At 46.5% G+C, this 16855-nt stretch overlaps 1 protein-coding gene across 3 annotated transcripts; it reads left to right on the forward strand.

The window, feature by feature from the left end:
* Positions 1-8: 8 nt before the first annotated feature.
* On the forward strand, positions 9-11088 carry LOC115025337 (queuine tRNA-ribosyltransferase accessory subunit 2-like). 3 transcript variants are annotated; one of them, XM_029457484.1, is made up of 9 exons: positions 9-181; positions 469-641; positions 951-1006; positions 2268-2344; positions 2747-2956; positions 3622-3821; positions 7671-7816; positions 9994-10108; positions 10242-11088. In XM_029457484.1, exons 2-9 carry the CDS (start codon positions 598-600, stop codon positions 10474-10476), a joined length of 1083 nt encoding a protein of 360 aa, XP_029313344.1. In that variant the 5' UTR covers positions 9-181; positions 469-597; the 3' UTR covers positions 10477-11088. The 3 variants fall into 3 exon arrangements, with proteins under 3 accessions (XP_029313344.1, XP_029313345.1, XP_029313343.1); XM_029457485.1 differs by having other exon boundaries at positions 133-168; XM_029457483.1 differs by lacking the exon at positions 9-181 and having other exon boundaries at positions 185-641.
* Positions 11089-16855: the final 5767 nt, after the last annotated feature.

The raw sequence follows: 16855 nt of genomic DNA on the forward strand, positions 1-16855 counted from the left end.
AAAATTCAAGAAACCCGGTAACATTACTTATTAATGTGTGTAAAGCACAACACAGTGAACTGTTTGTTGTTTTTTTAAAGGAGGCACTGCGCTATCTGTAGTTTTCTAAGTTCCGTCGCGGCCGGTGATGACGTCACATTTGGACGACTTGTAGTTCCTGTCAGGCAAGTGAGTTTTGTAGGTAAGCTAATGAAAAATTAAACACGTATACAATTTCAAACCAGCACGACACCGAATGTGTATTACGTGTTAACGTGTTTTAAAGAGCAGTTAATATCTTAACTCGGCGAAAGCTTTAGTAAAGTAGCACGCGAGTAGTTTGGCTAGTTAGCCACGTGGCTACTTCACGTGTGTTCGCTAGCTGGGATCACTGTTGTTAAAACTCCTTGTGGTTTAACGTTGGGTGTTAGTGTAGTTCGGTGAATCTCTTGAGCAAGGATGAAGCTGCAGCTGTCCTGTGTGGTCCAGGGGAGGAGTCGGCTGGGTGTCCTGAAGGGGCTCGGCAGGACGGGGCAGCACTCTCTGGAAGTCCCGGGGTGTCTGCTGCACACACAATTGGGCACAGTGCCCCACCTCACCCAGGACACTCTGCACACCATGAGCAACCTGCCCTCTGTCTCACAGGTCACCCTGTCTCATATGTAAGTGTATATGTACTTTTTTTCTAGGACAATGCTACAAAACGTGTGTGTATTACAGTTATGGGTGCTATTATTCATCTCTTAAAGTGAAAGGTGTGTGTATATGTTTATCATAGACTGTATGTATAAGATTTAGATATGATATTTTATTTGTATTTTTGCCTTTTTAAACCAAATATCAAGTTTGAGCTGCTGTAACATTTGAATTTCCCCATTGTGGGATAAAAACGCACACACACACACACACACACACACACACACAAACACACATTAAACTCTCTGCAATCTAACTCCTTTTTCTTTCTCAAGAGCAGAGCACCAGGAAGCGTTGGAGGAGTTCAAGGATGGCTTCAGGAAGTTTGCAGGTACTTTTCATCAATCACATTTTGATGATTTTCAATAGAATCTAGATCAGTTAATCGTCTACCCACTTTTGATCACTTCAATCATATCTGTTTGATGCCGTCGTGACCCTGAGAACTGTCCCAAAATCCTGCTTCATACTACAGGCCTCGGGTGAAGTACTGCTGTGCCCCATTAAAATACTTTTAATCACTTTTAAGGTGAATATGCTGCCTGAGTATATTACTCCCAGAGAGTAATCAGGGGAAGAGGATAAGTTGGGACATTCAAACAGCATCGATTAATCATTAGAAATGATGACACCCAATGCATTCAGATTTATTCAGTATTGACAGAAAGGTAATCCATCACTCGAGTCAGAATCAGGAATTTGCTTTGGTGCATAACAATCCACTTAGTAAAGTAAAATAAAAAACAATGCAATTACTACAAAAGTCAAGAAACCTACATATAGAAACATTTCAATACAAATATGAACCATTGTTTAGTGAGCAAACACCACGAAGTATTGTATTCAAATGAATGTGGTGGAACTTTATTTACAGCCACCAAATAGAGACCAAACAGCAGTGTTTAAACGTTTTCTTTCATTTGTATAAAAGAGTTGGAATTGCTTTTAATATGTTTATAATGCAGTCAGTGTGTAGCAAGGACTTGTTGAAGTATTTTTTGATCCTCTGTTATTAACACTCTGCATTAATCATATTTTAAATAGCAATCACATCAGAAGAACTTCTGGCTCAATCCTGTGCTGGTGTGACAAATTGTCACCGAAGCGCTTGAGTTTATAAACATTATTTCCACTGGCTAGACTGGAGCTTTTGCGTGTAATTATACAGTACATTGAGTTCCATATTGAAAAGCTGATTAGCTCCATGAGCTAAAAACAAAGTGCAGTTCTGAGTAATATTTATATGAATGCCCCAGAAGAGTGACCTCATTTAGATGTGCTGTATAACAGTAGCTGTGGTATTAAGCTTCACCCTCAAGCGACCACATTTGAAATGAGAAATGTATTCAATGTATAGCGTCACTTGTCCTGAACTGTCAGGGGATTACTGAGAGCTGTCTCTGAAGTCCCAGAAGGGAAGAGCAGTGATTGGTAATTAGAAATATGCTTCTCACCTTTTCATCTCCTGCCACAGCTGCGTTAGCCGATAAGGCCACGCCTCTCTCCCGACTGGGAGTCGTGACATGAACGTGCAGTAATGAAGCGTTCCCTGTGAGTGCTACGCATTGATTTGAGTTTTGTGCTTTGTGCAGGTCTTCATGACACCGTGTTGTACTGCTCGCTTCACGACCCTGCGACCCCCTGCCCAACAGGTCACACTACTAGCAAGGTGCGATTATGCTTCTGAGAAAATCAATACCTTTCTCATATCTGTGTTCTAAATATGTAGCTGGAGCTGTTAGCTTAGCATAAAGACTGGAAACCGCTAGCCTGGCCTTGTCCAAAAGTAGCTCTAGGTTAAACCACACTTTGCACTATATTAGTGAGCTGGTATGTAGATGTTCCCTTCAGACAGAGCAAGGCTAGCTGTGTACTCCTGTTTCTGGTCTTTATGCTAAGCTAAGCTAAACTGCTGTGAGATATGGTATCAATCTTCTCGTCTAACTCTTGGCACGAAAAACCAAAAAGCATTTTTCCCACAATGCAAAACTATTTAAAGAGACAATTATCTCGATAAAACTATTGTTTCATCTTTTCTATTACCTGACAATGTCCTCTGTGTTGTCGTTAGACGGTGTCTGTGTGGGGCAGCGGCGGGCGCATCGAGCTGACGGTGGCGAAGTTCATGGCTCTCCAGAAGACCGTGCAGCCAGACTGGTACCAGAGCATGGCCGACGGAGAGACGTGGCCGAAAAACACTTCCCGCAAAAGGGTTAGAAAGTCGGTGGATCGATCTCTCGCCCACTTGGATGAGTGTCTGCTTGTTCACCATAAATCACAGGTACACACACACACACACACACACACACACACACCCCGCTGTTCTATTACATTTGTGAATCAGGGATTCACGGCACAAGCACACAGGACAAGGATCGATGTTTGGTCTTTATGTTGTCCAATGCTGCGGTGAGATTAGGACGAGTACATTATGAGCAGGTGTTCTTTTAAAAGCAGTTTCCTCATTTCATGATGGAGAGACCAGAGAGAAGCTGATCCACACAGAGTTTAGTCTAATATATAGGAATGACTTTATTGTCCTTTATTAGTGTTGCATTAATCTGAATGTGTTTGTTTTTAACACGTTGCTGTGCTCTTCTGTACATTTTATTGCCTGGCTGAGAAAGCAAATTTCCCTCGGGACAACAACGTGTAAGTGTAGAATGAGCAGGAGCCTAACAACCCACAGTGCACCGCAAAGGATTCTTGAAATCAACATTGCACTCGGATAAGCCGCTTGATTGCTGCTGAGCTCCACTCCCCACCAGCCATCACGTCTCTCCTGCTCGTGATGTGTGATGAGTCATCAAAACACGGATGTGTTCTGCAGAATTTCTCTTAGTCTCTCCTGTCCTGATCATGTGGTTAGAAGTTTGTCCTACTTCTCCTTCTTTTAGGGTTCCTTTCTGTCAGCTGTTTAATCAGCACAATGTCTGTCATTGCCAGGAGTTGGAGAGCGTGGAGGTGTTTGGGGTGGTGGAGGGAGGAGACATCCTGGAAGAGAGGCTGCGCTCAGCCAGGGAGACGGCCAAGAGGCCGGTGGCAGGATTCTGCCTGGACGGTCTCCAGACGGGCTGCATGGACCAGGCGCTGAGGACGCAGCTCATCACGGCCGTGACCACGGAGCTGCCTGAGGACAAACCCAGGTCAGCTTGGGACTGTGACGAATGTGTTTATTGATTACAGTTTTAAGGGGAGATTTCCGCCCACAGTCTTCTCCAGTGTGTAATTGGGAAGTTGTCTCTGAGGAGATCATTCAGCTGCTACCAAACAAAAGGAGGAATCGAGGGTGGACAAATGGCGCCCACTGTTATTCGTTGTCTTGACATCACACCGAGGCCTGCTTTGTATTTTATCACTAATTTAGGAACAGCCTGTCGACTCTGCAGTAAATCCATACGGACACACCTGAATGCCTACATCTAATGGTATCATTAATGATTGTGTTGGATCATGAACATTGTCCCTTTTACGTTTTTAAGGTGATGTTTAAAAATGGTCAAGTATTTAATTTAGTGCTTCAACTAACGATTAATTTCATGATTGGTCGCTCGGTGTAAAACATTGTCTTCAAATGTCGCGTTTTGTCTAAACAAATTCCAACACTTAAATATATTCAATATACAATGAAGCAAATCGTCATGTTTGAGTGGCTGTAATCAGAGTTTGTAGTTTGAATGACAGACGTGTTCAGCTGTAATCTGTAAGAAAGCGAGCGACTCGCTGGGTTTGAACCTCTCACGATGAGATGCTCACTGTTTAGACTAATTAACACGGGAATTCTTTAATTCTTTGCACATCAGATCTCACACATTAATTCAGTTTTTAATGATTAATTTGTTTCTTTTTAATTTTTAGTAATAATCTGACGCACTGTTTAGTACATGTAGAGTTTGTTGCCTTCTTAGCTTCTACATTTGTATTTTAATCAGCGCTGAAAGGATCGGTAACATTGTGAAGATTATCTGTTTTAAATCATTACACATTGAACATCTTTGGGTTTTGGACGCTTGTGACACTTCTCTTCTTTTGTCATTTTATACAAACAACTAATTTAATTATTGTAAAGATAATTAACACATTTAAGGAAATTGATTTTTAGGTTTAGAATATTATTAAGTTACTCAAAATGATGAAATAGAAAGATTATCTAGGCATTTTAATCCTGTGGGAGGAATAGGAGAGTGGAGGGTGGAGAGTAGAGAGTAGAGAGTAGAGGGTGGATGGTGGAGAGTGGAGAGTTGATGGTGGAGGGTGGAGAGTGGAGAGTTGATGGTGGAGGGTGGAGAGTGGAGAGTGGATGGTGGAGAGTGGAGAGTTGATGGTGGAGAGTGGAAGGTGGAGAGTGGATGGTGGAGAGTGGATGGTGGAGGGTGGAGAGTTGATGGTGGAGGGTGGATAGTTGGACGTTGTAGTGGATGAGTGGAAGATGGGGGGAGAGGGTGGAGAGTGGATGGTGGAGAGTGGAGGGTGGAGAGTGGAGGGTGGAGAGTGGAGGGTGGAGGGTGGAGGGTGGAGAGTGGATGGTGGAGAGTGGAGGGTGGAGGGTGGAGAGTGGAGGGTGGAGGGTGGAGAGTGGAGGGTGGAGAGTGGAGGGTGGAGGGTGGAGAGTGGAGGGTGGAGAGTGGAGAGTGGATGGTGGAGGGTGGATGGTGGAGGGTGGAGAGTGGATGGTGGAGGGTGGAGGGTGGAGAGTGGAGGGTGGAGAGTGGATGGTGGAGGGTGGAGAGTGGATGGTGGAGGGTGGAGAGTGGATGGTGGAGGGTGGAGAGTGGATGGTGGAGGGTGGAGGGTGGAGAGTGGAGGGTGGAGAGTGGATGGTGGATGGTGGAGAGTGGAGGGTGGAGAGTGGATGGTGGAGAGTGGATGGTGGAGGGTGGATGGTGGAGAGTGGAGAGTGGAGGGTGGAGGGTGGAGAGTGGATGGTGGAGGGTGGAGAGTTGATGGTGGAGGGTGGAGAGTGGATGGTGGAGAGTGGAGGGTGGAGAGTGGAGAGTGGAGGGTGGAGAGTGGATGGTGGAGGGTGGAGAGTTGATGGTGGAGGGTGGAGAGTTGATGGTGGAGAGTGGATGGTGGAGGGTGGAGAGTGGATGGTGGAGGGTGGAGAGTAGAGGGTGGATGGTGGAGAGTGGAGGGTGGAGAGTGGATGGTGGAGGGTGGAGAGTGGATGGTGGAGAGTGGATGGTGGAGGGTGGAGAGTTGATGGTGGAGGGTGGAGAGTTGATGGTGGATGGTGGAGAGTGGAGGATGGAGAGTGAAGGATGGAGGATGGAGAGTGGAGGGTGGAGGGTGGAGAGTGGATGGTGGAGAGTGGATGGTGGAGGGTGGAGGGTGGAGAGTGGATGGTGGAGGGTGGAGAGTGGATGGTGGAGAGTGGATGGTGGAGAGTGGAGGGTGGAGAGTGGAGGGTGGAGAGTGGATGGTGGAGGGTGGAGGGTGGGGTGGAGAGTGGAGGGTGGAGAGTTGAGGGTGGATGGGAGTGGGGAGAGTTGAGGGAGAGTGGAGGATGGAGAGTGGAGAGTTGATGGTGGAGGGTGGAGAGTTGAGAGTGGACGGTTGAGGGTGGATGGTGGAGAGTGGAGGGTGGAGAGTGGACGGTGGAGAGTTGAGGGTGGATGGTGTGGAGAGTGGATGGTGGAGAGTGGATGGTGGATGGTGGAGAGTTGATGGTGGAGGGTGGAGAGTGGACGGTGGAGAGTGGATGGTGGAGAGTGGAGGATGGAGAGTGGAGGATGGAGAGTGGAGGATGGAGAGTGGAGCGTGGAGGATGGAGGGTGGAGAGTGGATGGTGGAGAGTGGATGGTGGATGGTGGAGAGTGGAGGGTGGAGAGTGGATGGTGGAGAGCGGAGGGTGGATGGTGGAGGGTGGAGAGTGATGGTGGAGGGGTGGAGAGTGATGGTGGAGAGTGGAGGGTGGAGGGTAGAGGAGTGGAGGTGGAGAGTGGAGAGTTGATGGTGGAAAGTGTAGGGTGGAGAGTGGAGGGTGGAGAGTGGAGGGTGGATGGTGGAGAGTGGAGAGTTGATGGTGGAGAGTGGATGGTGGATGGTGGAGAGTTGATGGTGGAGGGTGGAGAGTGGAGGGTGGAGGGTGGAGAGTGGAGGGTGGAGAGTGGAGGGTGGAGAGTGGAGAGTGGAGGGTGGAGAGTGGAGGGTGGATGGTGGAGGGTGGAGGGTGGAGAGTTGAGAGTGGAGGGTGGAGAGTGGAGGGTGGATGGTGGAGAGTGGATGGTGGAGAGTGGAGGGTGGAGAGTGGAGGGTGGAGAGTGGAGGGTGGAGAGTGGATGGTGGAGGGTGGAGAGTGGATGGTGGAGAGTGGAGGGTGGAGAGTGGAGGGTGGAGGGTGGAGAGTGGATGGTGGAGGGTGGAGAGTGGATGGTGGAGAGTGGATGGTGGAGAGTGGATGGTGGAGAGTGGAGGGTGGAGAGTGGATGTGGAGAGTTGATGGTGGAGAGTGGGATGGTGAGAGTGGAGGGTGGAGAGTGGATGGTGGAGGGTGGAGAGTTGATGGTGGAGGGTGGAGAGTTGATGGTGGAGGGTGGAGAGTTGATGGGTGGAGAGTGGAGGGTGGAGGTGGAGAGTTGATGGTGGAAAGTGTAGGGTGGAGAGTGGATGGTGGAGAGTGGATGGTGGAGAGTGGATAGTGGATGGTGGAGAGTGGAGGGTGGAGAGTGGAGGGTGGAGGTGGAGAGTTGATGGTGGAAAGTGTAGGGTGGAGAGTGGATGGTGGAGAGTGGAGAGTGGAGCGGGTGGAGGGTGGATGGTGGAGAGTGGATGGTGGAGGGTGGCTGGAGGGTAGAAAGTGGAGGGTGGAGAGTGAAGGGTGGAGAGTGGATGAGTGGAGAGTGAAGGGTGGAGGGTGGAGTCATTATCTAATGCTGAATTGGGCCTGACCTTGCTTCCTGTAGTCAGAGGGAGCCCGTTAGAGGGAACTATATGTTGTCGTGTTCGTTACATTGATGTTTAATTTTCGTGCCTTCTGCTGGTCGTGCTCTCAGACTGCTGCAGGGCGTAGGACGACCTGATGAGGTGCTGGCGTGCGTGGAGGCCGGCGTGGACCTGTTCGAGAGCTTCTTCCCCTTCCAGGTGACGGAGCGAGGCTGCGCTCTGAGCTTCAGCTTCCACATCTCCCCGGAGCTCGCAGGTAGAGCCTGGCAGCTGCCAGATATTGATCTGCAGTATATATCGCGCCTCATCTTGATGTCGTATCATGAATCAAACATATCAGCGTATGTAGATCAAGCTTGTTAACTTCCAGCTGCGCACAAATTCCCATTTCAGTCGCCCCCCCCCTCCCCCTCCCCCTCCCCCTCCCCCCCCTCCCTTTTCTACTGCTGAAGGATTCCACTACACATGCATCGTTTCACGCTCTGCAGCGCTCACATTTGTTCTCTGAGAGACTGTTCTGTTCTTCTCAGGCAGTAACTTATGCAACGCTCATTACGTTCTTAGACTTGAGGAAACATTTAGCGTTTAAATCTCAGCACGCAGACGTTTAATTCCACGACTCTGCTCGTATCAAACCAAATTACATTTCAGGTAAAGCGACTTCGCTTAAAGCTACTAAATTACTTTGTTTTTATAGCGTCAGGAAGGAAATTACCCCGAAAGGTGGAAAACACTGCAGTTTTTAGGAAACGTGCATTACACTGTACGCCTGCAGCACGCTGAAATGTCACAAAGTAATTTGGGAACTTGGGCGGGGGGTCTCTCTCTCTCGCTTCATGCTTCTGGATCGAATGAGACGTTAATGAGATTGTGGTGGAGAATATGATTCCTCTCACCGTGATCGTTTACTTAGCATCAAGTATTTCTTGGTGTAAATATGCAGAGACGTGATGAAGAGAGAAGTGTGCGTGTTAGACGTGGCGCCGGCGCCGCTTTGATGTTATTAATGTCTCAGAGATGATTAACAATTGGTAATAATGAGCCAATGTACAAATGTAAAAAGCCCGTTCATATCACAGCAGAGACTTCCCCCTCATTAGAACAACTTCAACCAAACTTAAATGTTTCAGCGTACAGATCTAACAAGAGGACAGTGTGTGTGTGTGTGTGTGTGTGTGTGTGTGTGTGTGTGTGTGTGTGTGTGTGTGTGTGTGTGTGTGTGTGTGTGTGTGTGTGTGTGTGTGTGTGTGTGTGGGTAGAAAGAAATTCAGCTGGTGAAATGAAATCAATGATGTATCCCACGGCAGCTCCAGTATGGAAACAATTAAGTCCGAGACCATTGTTCTGGTTGTCGGCCCGAGTGAACAGTGTTGTGACAAGAGCTGTGGGAAATGCAATTCATTAAAAAGTTGCGTGTAACTCGTCTGACAAGACGGAGTGAAGTTTGGGATCTGGCAGCATCTCGTGTCAGACGGCACTCATCGATTCTGTACAGGGAGCGTAATGGAGTTCAGTGGAGCTGAGAGCAGCGATGGTGTCTGGAGAGAAAGTCAAATTCCCCTCTCAGCCAATTATACGGCCCCGTGGGGAGGGGGGGTTAAGGTACTATGCCATATGCTAATCCACTCTCCTTCTGATTATCTCGATGTTTTCTCGTCTCTCCATCTGCAGAATGACCAGAATGTGTTTAATTATAATATGAAAGAAGATCTTCCACAGAAATGTGTCAGAACTAGAAAAGAGCTGGTTACATCCAGCAGGTGAGAGCCGGGCTGTTATACCTTATAAATCATAACATGCCCAAACATGCAGTGCAGTCCCCAAAGTGTTAAAGGTGTGAATTGAAGGTCGACGACGACCCGCTCCTCAGTTTGGTTCAGTCTGTAGTTCCTCTCTCTGTAAGTTACTTCTCCCTCTTTGGTGAAGCTTCACTTTCTCCCTTTATTCTCGTATCAGCTCGTCCTTGAGATGATTTCCTTTGTTGACGCACTTTATTGCTCTCAGCTTCACCCCTTTCAGTTTGCACTTAACCCATGTTGCTCTATTGTTGCATTTTTAATGTCTTCCTTTAATCCTATGCGTTGCTGTTTTACCTCTTCCCCCCCCCCCCCCCCGACTGTAACCGCTGTGCATCCTGTGAACAACAGCCGCCCTCCAACACGCTCCTCCTCGTCCGTTAGCTTTCCATTCTCATAATATAAATTGAAGCCACCTTGCCGTGAACACTCGTCTGTGTGGGCTTTGGTTGTCAGAACAGCCAGTAAGTTCTTATATTTAAATTGCGGTGAGAATACAGGTGTTTAAAAGGGGTCATGTGTTCCCGTCTTATTTCCGCCGCCGCTGTGATTCTGCACGTAGGACTTCCTGCTAAAGGGTGAGATTACGGCGTGAATAGTTAGCAGGGATTAATGCGATATTTGTATGCTTTGGCAGTGCCGGCTCTGGATGAAGAAAGGGACACCGCTGGGGAGGCGCTGCAGAATGGAGATTTGAGTCTTGATGATCAAACGCAGATGACGTCCTTTGAGATCAATCTCAAAGACGAGAGGTTTGTGGCAGATGTAATGAGATGCCGGCGGGTTTCATCAGTAGCAGTGTCTGCAGAATCAAGAACGCAGCATTAGGTTTTAGGGTGACTGTCAATGAATTGTACTTTAAACCTTCTTTGAACTTCTCCCCAGGTACCGGGATGACTTCAGGCCCGTGGTGGAGGGGTGTGGCTGCTACTGCTGTAAGAACCACCAGAGGGCGTACCTGCACCACCTGTTGGTGACCAACGAGATGCTGGCTGGAGTCCTGCTCATGATCCACAACACGACCCACTATCATGCCTTCTTCGGCGCTCTGAGAGAAGCTCTGGCCAACGATGAAATGGACCTCCTTAAGAGACGGGTTCTTGGGGAGAGAAAGGACTAAGGCCGATGAATCAGAATGATAGGAGAGGGCTTGATCCTGCTCTTCCTCTCAAGGATCTTGTCCAGACGCAATCAAAGCTCTGTCTCTCTGCTACATGGACCTTGAGACCCTCCGCATCTCATTAAAGTCATGAAGCACGCTTAACAGAGGAGGACGCGTTGGGTTTGTGTCCTGGTTTAACACCAGAAGCTCCCTTAAGCTTGTGCATTGATCTGGGCAGAGAGCCAGGAGATGAAGTCAGGAGGCTGAAGATGGAAAGGAGCTGGACGGGAGGTCAAGAGGAATTTGCATAAAGAGAGAAATGCGAGGATGGATGGTGGTGTACTATCGACTGGGACTAAATCCCCGTGTGCCTCCTGTTGTGGTCTGATTACAGGTCAGCAGATCACTAACATCCTCTGGCATCATTGACAGCAGACCAGAGGGAGAGGCAGCCTGTGTGAGCAGTTACTAGTTATTAAATGCATCCCGCTCAGATATTAATAGGTTATGTGTGTAATAGGATTCTGTCGTTCATGTGCTTCATGGATACTTTGACTGTTTCAGTTGTGATGAGCTTCTAACACTCGTGGATTGACTTCATGTCGTTGCCAATAAAAGGACTAACCAGGATGTGTGATGACATTGTGTGACACATTAAACACCCCGCTCTCAACATGCAGATGTGCTGGTGGGTTTAAGGGAGGGTAAGTGAAGGTTTGAGCTGACAGCTCCACCACGAGAAGGGATAAAGATCAGGGGAAGATACAGGTCTCTGCCTCCCATGCAGCGTTGGAGAGAGGCCCTTTTGAAGGTGGGGGGATATAATTGACTGCCAAGACCGTGCAGATGTCTGGGGGGGACGGGGGACGCACCGAGAGGAGAGTGTGACAGATTTATGGAGCAGCAATGAGGATTGTTATTGCCTTAACCGCATTGAGCATTATATAACAGTAGGATGGGTCATCAATAGGTGGGAGAAATACTTAAGAAACACATGCATGAAATGGAAGTCCATTAATGCTTATGGGGAAAATGGTTGAACGCCTAACGAGAGGCGCTAACGCAGAGAAGGTTGTGAAGTCAATCCCTCAGATTATCCAGTAAAAATAGAATAAGCAGTGAATTGATATTAACCTTCTTTCCCTGAATAACAGCTATTGATATTTGACTCACAAGCTGTCTCTGGAGGTGTTCAGCAGCTAAGTATCTGACGAGCCTTTATATGCACGCACGCTCAGTACATCCCGTGGTTATTGCAATAACGAGGCCCCTGTTGGAGCTGCTCCTAACGAGTCTCCACTAAAGGGTTCTATTTATTTTTGATATATTTATCAAGCTTTTAACCTTCAACCTTCAGATAAAATGCAACATAAGTGTTGGGAATAGTGACGAGCTGCAGCACAATGCAACTCAATATAAATCAGCATCTTTCAGATGGCGTGTGCGGTTTCAAACGCACTCCAGCTGACAGTTTCTAGAGTGTGTTAAGTGGACAACATGTGGATTCAGAGCAGAGAGGATGCGTAAACTGATCCCCACAAGGCTGTTAAAACTCTCAACGTGGGATCATTATAGGGAGAAATATGCTAAAATGTTCTCGAAACAAAGCTTATATTTGACATTTTGCTGACTAAGAAGTAACCTAAGTTCATAGGTTTGATATATTATAATACTGTAGTATAATATATAGTTACAGCTATTTAAAACAATATGGAATTAATTTCCATAAATGCACTTTTTCTGTTGTTCTATATGAATTTAAAGCTGGATTTATTTTCTTTATTACATTTGACATTGTGAAAGTGTCAGAAAACAGATGTTATCGTTCACATGGACTCGTGTTTCTGGTCACATGGCAACAATGTCAGTCCAGCAGACGCTCTCATCCATCTTTTTTTTTACATATAAACATTAATTGCGCAGCTTTAAACTGGGAGTTGATCATTGTGAGTGTTCTGCTCATTGTGTCCCTGCTGCACCCTCTGAGTGACAGTCAGCAGGTGGCCGTTGTAGCTCATTTCAACCAATTATACTGATGGAGGGGGCCATTCAGGCTGTCTCTCCACTCTCCTGAACAAGTAGTGCTCGCCGAGCCTCACATTTATCCCTCACTTCGCACGTCAGCAGGATTGAAGTGTCGTCGTGGCAGCAGAACACGAAAGAGGAAGAGATCAGCTGCTCTCCCAAGACAACAGAAAGCCTCATAAAGCCAGCTGTGTTAGTGCAGCGGGGGTTACGGTGGAAGAAATGATGTCCAGGGAAGTTTCTTGTCGGGGAGGGAATGAGAAAATGCCAGTAGTTGTTATTTTGAAAGGTGATGCGTTGGCAGCTTAAATCACTGATTGAACAAGGTGCCACAGCTATGAATGGATTAATCAACGAGCCTAATCGATGCAGGCCTGGGGGCCACCTCCCCCCCTTAGATATCGGATGGTCAGGATTTGTGATTTTACATTTTGTAGTTGAAAATTCAATCCAATGACCACAGAGAGACCCTGACCCCTCTGTCCCCGTCGTAACCTTTGACCTCCAGCGAGGAGCAGCCGTAGTTCTCGCAGCTCTGCTGGCGATGAATGATTGCTCACTAAACAGGAGGCCTCATCGTCTCCCTGAAGTATTTCAGGATTAATTTTCCCCCATAAATCAAATCGTGTTTTACATCGCGGGGACCTACTCGCTCCTTGGGACGCCCTGAGTGAATATTTCATCAGGGCTGTGACTCTGCACGTCATTTAAGTGTAAGTTAAACTGCTCCGAAATCTAGAGATGGTCGTAATACAGTCATGCTCCGGACTGTTAAACATCCCGCATGACTTCTCTGCCCCGATGTCGTGTGTAAAGAATGTGAGATGTGGGGAAGGCAGAAGGATTCTTTTATGAATGTGCATAGAATATACATCCGCACACTCACACACACACACACGCACACACACACACAGTTATGTTTGAATGACTGCAACACTACAGGATTTCTCTGCATTATTGTGATCTTATTCTTCTTCTTTCAGTAAATAATCATTTTACCATCATAGATTCTATCAAACTAAGAAAAGGACCGATCGTTGGAACTACAGTAACTTTGATTATATGTAGTTTCAGCTTTACTGGTTGCTTCTTTACAAATCCTCCTCTTACCTGCGCGCACACAAAGTCAATGAAATATAGGGCCGACTGTGAGACTGCAGAAAAACCGGCGAGTTTTACTTGAGGTTGAATCATATTTTATTGACAGAAGTGTTTTATTTTGTTTGCCTCGGGGTCAGCACGAAGGCTCTCCGCTGTAAGAAAAATCGTTGGCACTTTTAGAAAAATGTTAACAATGCTTTTTCTGACGACATATAGTATATTTGTCATACCGATCAATAGCAGAACAATACACCCACATGAAGTAACAAGCCTTTTTCTTCTTTGGCACCATTACAGGGAATCAGTTCCCGAATGCACGATTATTGTGGGATGTAGCAACTGTTTCTATCCAAGGGGCTAAAATCTCTTTGGATAAAAGTAATTTGTAAAGTCAGAGTCAGTTAATTAAGGGTTTATTCAAATGTTACCCAGCGTTGGGTTTCTGTGCAAGCTTTTCCTTCTTACTGCTCCGCTGCCCTAGAGGTCACAGAAAGTTGAACGAAAGGTCAGCTGTGTTCAGTGTGGTGGGACAGCGGACGGATGAAAAGGCCACAGAGGATGTGACCTTTACTGGCGAGCGTCATCGGTTAGTGCGGGGAGGACGGGGAATTAACTCCTCGTTCTGCAGAATTCCAGGTCTGCGCTGTTTGCTGAATTGGAAGGAGGGAGAGATATAGGAAGGGAGCGTGAGGCATTAACACTCTCTGCATTCGTATCACTTTGCCCCCCCACGGGGAAGATGCCTGAAGTGATTACAGCTAAAGGTATCTGCGCTGATGGCTCCCGACCGTATCTCTTGTTAGGCAGTAGTTTTACACAATGAGCGATGATTGAGGGATTCAACGTGCAACATAACCTTGAGGGAGTTGTTTATGAGATTTCCTTAAGGATCCCGGGGGGGTAATTTGTAATGCACCTTCAAACCGGTTATATTTGATTGCCACTGTTGTTTATAGCTTATGGGGCGCTTGTTTTTTAGAAGAGAGAAACAACGTGCGCTTAATGAGGACTTTATGTAATCACCTCGCCATCAATCAAACCTCTCTCCGCTGCAAATGATTTATTCTTATACATGTATAATAATTCTGGATGTTTCATTCTCATTTTGTAAATTCATTATTCATTACTAAATTAAAAAAAGCAATATTGTTTAATTCTTTCTATTAGAAATTCTCTTACATATTTTAAAGTGAAGAACAATGGGTAATAAAGCTGCGTCGTTATCAGCAGGAGCAACCCATCTTCATCATTCACCGCTCCAGTGACGTGTGCATCACAGACTAACTTTATGAACAGCATGTCATCCTGTGCCTTATGTTAGTACAAACGTGTGAACACATGCATTAGCCTTTTAACCTCTTGTAGTGTTCATTCACTCGTTCCCAACGATGTGGAAAGAGGCCAAACCAACTAAAAATCATCCGTTACCACACTGACAATCAGGCCTCAATCAATAGATCGTGATTGTAATGACGGCTTAGAGAGTTTCGTTTGTCAAGAGTGTCACTCAACATCTTGACGGGCTTACACGAGGCTTTGATTGAACGGGTTTGATTCTTCCTCTTAGAGATGGAACGAGGCATCAGTGGAGGCTCGTCGTCTTTTTCTCCAAGACGGCAACACATACAGTTGACAGCATTTCATGGCGTTGGCGACCAGTAGGCTTGTAGAAAGTGCATTTTAAGGTGACGAGCATGCAGAGAAATGTGATAGTTCCTGCTTTTAAACATGAGGTTTTTCTTTCAGCCGATAGCAGAGATTTATAAATTCATCTGGATTCGAAGGAACATCAAAAGCAGATTCGCTTGTCGAGCTTAAAGTCACATCATACATCTGTTTCGCAGCATGGAGTCACTGCAAATTGTGGTGTTTTCCTTAAACATTTCCTCTGGTTACAATTTAGAAAACATAAAAGTACTCTGCATTGCGTGATATATGTTGGATAATGGCTTTCAACAGCATAAAAGCTCAATAAAAAGCAGAAAAATCACTCAAAGCAAATCTACTCCCTCATTGAGTATTCCAGTCGACGCACAGCAGCTGCCTGCAGGCCTCGCTCTCAATCCACCACAATTTGTCGAGGACCGCTCATCGCTCGCTGACTCCAGGGAAGAGAAGAAGAATTTGGTTGTAACGTTACCATCCAGCAGCAACCGTGAACTGAGCTGTGGACAACACGCAGCCAGCAGAGCCCTAAAGCCCCCCAAATATTCATCTAAATGTGTTGCGTGTGTCAAAATCCCCATTAATACACCTGCCAAGCGTGAAGTAGATTGGATGAACGGTTCTGGAGATGTGCAAAGAACATACTCTCACACTGTACAGAGATTCTTTACTTTACAGTCGTAGATAACACCGCTGTAAAACCTTTACTGAGCTGATCGTGCTCAGACCTTCATTGTGATGGAGGTACTGAGCAGATTCTAACAATGTGTGATTGTTGTCTGCGTGATTACAACTGAACTTAAAAGTGTAGCTGACGTGAAGAAGTAATTATTGGCAGCACCGTCATTACCTTGAGACCATATGAACATTGTTAGCACACTCTCTGATAACATCTGCCAGCTAACAACAGCTGCTGCCGGTGAGTTACCGAAATCAAAGTCACAGGGAAACAAGTTCTCTGAAGGTTTGCTTCATGTTGATGATTGAGGATAAATAGTTTGCAGGCTTCAAAGTTACTTGATTACAAATAAAATCCAATCTTTTGGAAGGAAATTCATGTTCAAAAGATTAACCAGTTGCTGTGTCCAACTGTTTCTGGATCATCCTGCACATCTCCCACAGAGAAACCTTCAGAGCTTCAGCAGAGGAAACACCTGGCACACACACATTGAGTGGAGGGGTCCTTGAGGAATTTCTCAAGGTGCTCTGGGTGTTTTGACTTGGAAAGCAACAATGGGATTGGTGCTGCCACTATGATAGATATCCTAACATTAATTGAGTTGGAAGGCAATTTCCTTGTGTCTTGATTGAATCAGGAGACGGACGTCCTTGTGGCTCGGTTGTGGGTGCTATGTATTCTGGCTATAGGATCAAATGTCGTCCCCTCTCTCGCCCTAAACCTCCCTTCCTGCTTTCGCGCTGTACAATCTGTGAGCAGAAGCCCTCGCTTCATTACACCACGCTGAAGGGAGCTGTGTGTTTCTGTGAATGATGGATGCCGAGCTCTCATCGAAACTCTGGCAGTAGTCCAGTGTTTCGATGTCATTGATAAAAAGGCTGTCAGGCGTGGAGACACAAATCTCTGCTGATGTCCACCTCTTCACAC

Source organism: Cottoperca gobio, chromosome 20 (assembly GCF_900634415.1).
Source record: "Cottoperca gobio chromosome 20, fCotGob3.1, whole genome shotgun sequence".
Classification (NCBI taxonomy): Eukaryota; Metazoa; Chordata; class Actinopteri; order Perciformes; family Bovichtidae; genus Cottoperca; species Cottoperca gobio.

Coding starts and splice junctions, on each gene's coding strand:
- LOC115025337 (XM_029457483.1), top strand. CDS start 439: ATGAAGCTGCAGCTGTCCTGTGTGGTCCAGGGGAGGAGTCGGCTGGGT. Junction 2,957..3,621: donor TTGTTCACCATAAATCACAG/GTACACACACAC, acceptor TGTCATTGCCAG/GAGTTGGAGAGCGTGGAGGT. Junction 3,822..7,670: donor CTGCCTGAGGACAAACCCAG/GTCAGCTTGGGA, acceptor TCGTGCTCTCAG/ACTGCTGCAGGGCGTAGGAC.